This window comes from Babesia bigemina, scaffold Bbigscaff_70453, assembly GCF_000981445.1.
Source record: "Babesia bigemina genome assembly Bbig001, scaffold Bbigscaff_70453".
Classification (NCBI taxonomy): Eukaryota; Apicomplexa; class Aconoidasida; order Piroplasmida; family Babesiidae; genus Babesia; species Babesia bigemina.
This window is the reverse complement of record NW_012237188.1, coordinates 1-4,299: the sequence shown is the minus strand read 5'-3', so window position 1 is coordinate 4,299 and position 4,299 is coordinate 1. Positions and strand designations below refer to the sequence as shown.

General features: G+C 49.3%; 1 protein-coding gene across 1 annotated transcript; it reads right to left on the bottom strand.

The window, feature by feature from the left end:
- Nucleotides 1-99: 99 nt before the first annotated feature.
- BBBOND_0002920 (hypothetical protein, conserved) lies at nt 100-2,586 on the bottom strand (the record flags this gene model as incomplete). The annotated part of the gene is made up of 1 exon (XM_012915127.1): nt 100-2,586. One exon carries the CDS (start codon nt 2,584-2,586, stop codon nt 100-102), a length of 2,487 nt encoding a protein of 828 aa, XP_012770581.1.
- Nucleotides 2,587-4,299: the final 1,713 nt, after the last annotated feature.

The following is a 4,299-nucleotide window of genomic DNA, read 5'->3' as shown; positions in this document are numbered from 1 at the left end:
ACAACGATTAATGAGTGATACAACAGATTAAACATCAATTCATTGATTAGGTGAGTAGGTGATGCTAGGTGAGTGTAGGCAGTAAACACGTGAGTACGATTATGGTTGCAGGTAAAACACCCTGTTAAGCTTGTTAACACGCGCAGCCGCAAGTAGCGATTGAGCAGCGATGCGATGACTCGAGGGACTATGTAGATGCGATTTGATGTGGAGGAGGTCTAGGCGGATGACCATGATGTGGAGGAGGTAGAGGAGAGAGAGGAGCCAGAGCGCGACGTTAAGCCAGACGAAGGGGGCGCGGATCTTGAAGAGGAATTTGTCGCATTGTTGAAACAGGTCTTTGAAATATTGTGAGTTTAGCACGGCATTGAATTGATTATAGAAATCATGGCATTTCTTGCTGACATCGAGCGTCGTTGGGTCACCAAATGCAAAGCCATATCTGTAGAATGTTGGTGAGACACCCTTACATTTCACCATGGATTCGCATTTACAATGCGGTTGGCCTGCTACATTTTCCTTCGCCTCATCACTCTTTCCATGTTCTCCGCGTTTGCACTTGCTACTGTTAAGGCAATTACGGCAGCCCCAGTCTGCGCAGAAAATATTGCAGAAGTCGTCACATAGATTTTTGAGATACTCCCAGAACGTCCATGGAAGGTACACCGCCCAGGACACGTAGGTGTCACAGTGTTTCAAGGCGAAGTAGCAATATGCATCTTCGGCCAAGGGATACATGAATGGAGTGCAGTCATTTGTTTCTTTTTTGTTTCTACATGTGTCGGCGGTTGTTAGATTCTTAAGGTGTGGGTGTTCGCATTCGGTGTGAGTTGCAGACTTAGAACCGTAGGCGTCGAGAAGTGCTTTCGTAAAGACAATAGGATCAGGTTGCAGTTGAATGGAGAGCATGTCAACGGATGTCTCAAATGCGGATCGCATATCGGTCAGGTTCATGCGCTTACTTGACCCACAGCTGTTAGCAAGCGACTGGACGAAACTGAAGTGCTCCGATATTGTGGACGGCGGCTTTGGCACCAGGCATAGCAATCCCTTGAGATTGGAATTAGCAAAGAATTTCCTAAGAATGTGACATATGTCCCTACCCGTCTTAGTGGACCCAGAGAATCCCCTGAATCCAAGCGGCGTAATACAGGGCATGCCTTTCCTGGCAGTTGAAGGACAATTGACGCACTCGTACCTGCAACCAATTTTGCTTAGCTGGTGAGGTAGATGCCCGGGCAAACAATCGTTAAGATAGGACATTAATGGGGAAGTTGGACGGCAATTTGCTTGGCTGTTTACTTGGCACTTTGGTTGACCATTTGCTTTGCCGTTTGGTTGGCACGCTGCTTTGTCTTCCGAGTGGTCGATACACTGCGATTTGCCCGATGGTATATCTTTGCCGTACATACAATCGCGCCAACCAAAGTTGTACGCCGCATAGCTACACTGGCTGAGCAGGAATTTCAGCGGCGGGAACAATCGGCGTAATATGTCGAGCAACATGTCGAAGCAATCTTCGCCGCTTTGGGGGTAGTGGAATTTCATGGAATTATTCGACAGGTCAGAGGCGTAGGTGGTGGATTCATCGCCTGTTCCGGCTATTGTTGTCAACACGTCATAGGCGGTGGCACATACGTCCGTTATAGCGGCTCGTATGTCCTTGTATGGTATCTTTAGTGGGTGCGCATTTAAGCTTAAATCTTCTTGATTGAGATATGAGATTTGTAAGATGTCTCCGTTCTCAGTTTCTTCTTCCTCCGCTTTCCGCTCTTCATCTTTATTGAGCTCCTCCAATATTTCAAGGACTCTCTCATCTCGAGCAGCGCTATATATCGGATTGTGCGGGAGCCCCGAGAGCCAAACTAGCATTTCATACACCGAACACGGATGCCTCTTTGAGGTTAGAGTGGACAGATGACACGCGTCATTATATTTGTTCATGTGATGGTAAAGGCAATCAAGAATGTCACAAATATCGAAGTGCGTTTTATCCTTTGGCTCACCTGTCTTAATATCTTTATTTGATTCGCACGCTTTGATGTGATCGAAAACCATACCGCGTTCTACTTTATTCTCCACGAGCTTTTCAAGAATATTTCCACCGGTGAACTTATACTTGCACTGCAGCTCCCCGTCCTGCTTCGTCGCTTTATCTGTCTGTACACAGTAACCGCACTGCCTCATGAATTCACCAAGTGAATTTACTTTTCTGTCCTCCTCTTTCAAGTATAGTGATTTGGTCCTCCAGCTGCCTCCTTCCGCGCACCTCCTCTCCAACTCCCCGAGACACTCGACTAACATCGGCAAGCAACTAAAAAACACTTTACCACATTTTAACGCTTCCTCAGTTGGCTCAGATTTCGAAGGATTACCAACATTTTCCACCCAGGTAATTCCTTGCCCCGAGTACCTGCTGACGTACTGCTTCGCGAGCTCCCCGTGGAACGCCCGGACGCCGGCCTTGACGACGTTGAGCAGCGGAGAGGCCTCGGCGAAACCGGAGGGGGTGAGGGTGTCGAGCTGTGTTTGGAGTTCGGCGAGGTTGGTGGAGACGTCAGCGTGGAAGTGGCGTTGGGTGTGCATTGTGGACAGGAGGGCGGAGAGGGCGTCGGCGAGGGGGGTGAGATAACAAAAATTTGGTCAACTTCGGTTAAGGTAATTTTATGGAAGCGATTTAGGTAATTTTTAGGGGTCGACGAAATGTTGCAAAATTAGGTGACGGGGCGGTGAGGGAGGTTAAGGGAGGTGGAGAGGGAGGAGAGGGAAGTGTTGGAGATTAAGGTAACAAAAATTTGGTCAACTTTGGTTAAGGTAATTTTTTGGAAGCGATTTAGGCAATTTTTAGGGGTCGAAGAAATTTTGCAAAATTAGGTGAAAGGGCGATCAGGGAGGTTAAGGGAGGTGGAGAGGGGGATGGTAAGTGTAATTAAAATATCGATGTAGAGTGGGTTAGGGAGCGATGTAGAGTGGATAAAGGGGCGATGTAGAGTGGATAAAGGGGCGATGTAGAGTGGGTAAAGGAGCGATGTAGAGTGGATAAAAGGGCGATGTAGAGTGGGTAAAGGAGCGATGTAGAGTGGGTTAAGGGGCGATGTGGAGTGGGTTAGGGAGCGATGTAGAGTGGATTAGGGAGCGATGAGGAGTGGATTAGGGAGCGATGTGGAGTGGACAGAGGAGCGATGTAGAGTGGATAAGGGAGCGATGTAGAGTGGATTAGGGAGCGATGAGGAGTGGATTAGGGAGCGATGTGGAGTGGGTAAAGGGGCGATGTGGAGTGGGTTAGGGAGCGATGTAGAGTGGGTAGAGGAGCGATGTAGAGTGGATAAGGGGCGATGTAGAGTGGATAAAAGGGCGATGTAGGGTGGGTTAAGGGGCGATTACAGGAGGTGAAGGAGCGATGTAGAGTGGATTAAGGCGCGATGTAGAGTGGTTTAGGCAGCGATGTGGAGTCGGTTAGGGAGCGATGTAGAGTGGTTTAAGGAGCGATGTAGAGTGGATAAAGGGGCGATGTGGAGTGGGTTAAGGGGCGATGTGGAGTGGGTTAAGGGGCGATGTAGAGTGGGTTAAGGGGCGATGTAGAGTGGGTTAAGGGGCGATGTGGAGTGCGTTAAGGGGCGATGTAGAGTGGGTTAAGGGGCGATGTGGAGTGGATTAGGGAGCGATGTAGAGTGGATTAGGGAGCGATGTAGAGTGGATTAGGGAGCGATGTGGAGTGGGTTAGGGAGCGATGTAGAGTGGGTTAAGGGGCGATGTAGAGTGGGTTAGGGAGCGATGTAGAGTGGATAAAGGAGCGATGTAGAGTGGATAAAGGAGCGATGTAGAGTGGGTAAAGGAGCGATGTAGAGTGGATAAAGGAGCGATGTAGAGTGGATAAGGGGCGATGTAGAGTGGGTTAAGGGGCGATGTAGAGTGCGTAAAGGGGCGATGTAGAGTGGGTAAAGGGGCGATGTGGAGTGGGTTAGGGAGCGATGTAGAGTGGATAAGGGGCGATGTGGAGTGGATAAAGGGGCGATGTAGAGTGGAGTAAGGGGCGATGTAGAGTGGAGTAAGGGGCGATGTAGAGTGGATAAAGGAGCGATGTAGAGTGGATAAAGGGGCGATGTAGAGTGGATAAAGGAGCGATGTAGAGTGGATAAAGGAGCGATGTAGAGTGGGTAAAGGAGCGATGTAGAGTGGGTTAAGGAGCGATGTAGAGTGGGTAAGGGAACGATGTAGAGTGGGTAAAGGGGCGATGTGGAGTGGGTTAGGGAGCGATGTGGAGTGGATAAAGGGGCGATGTAGAGTGGGTTAGGGAGC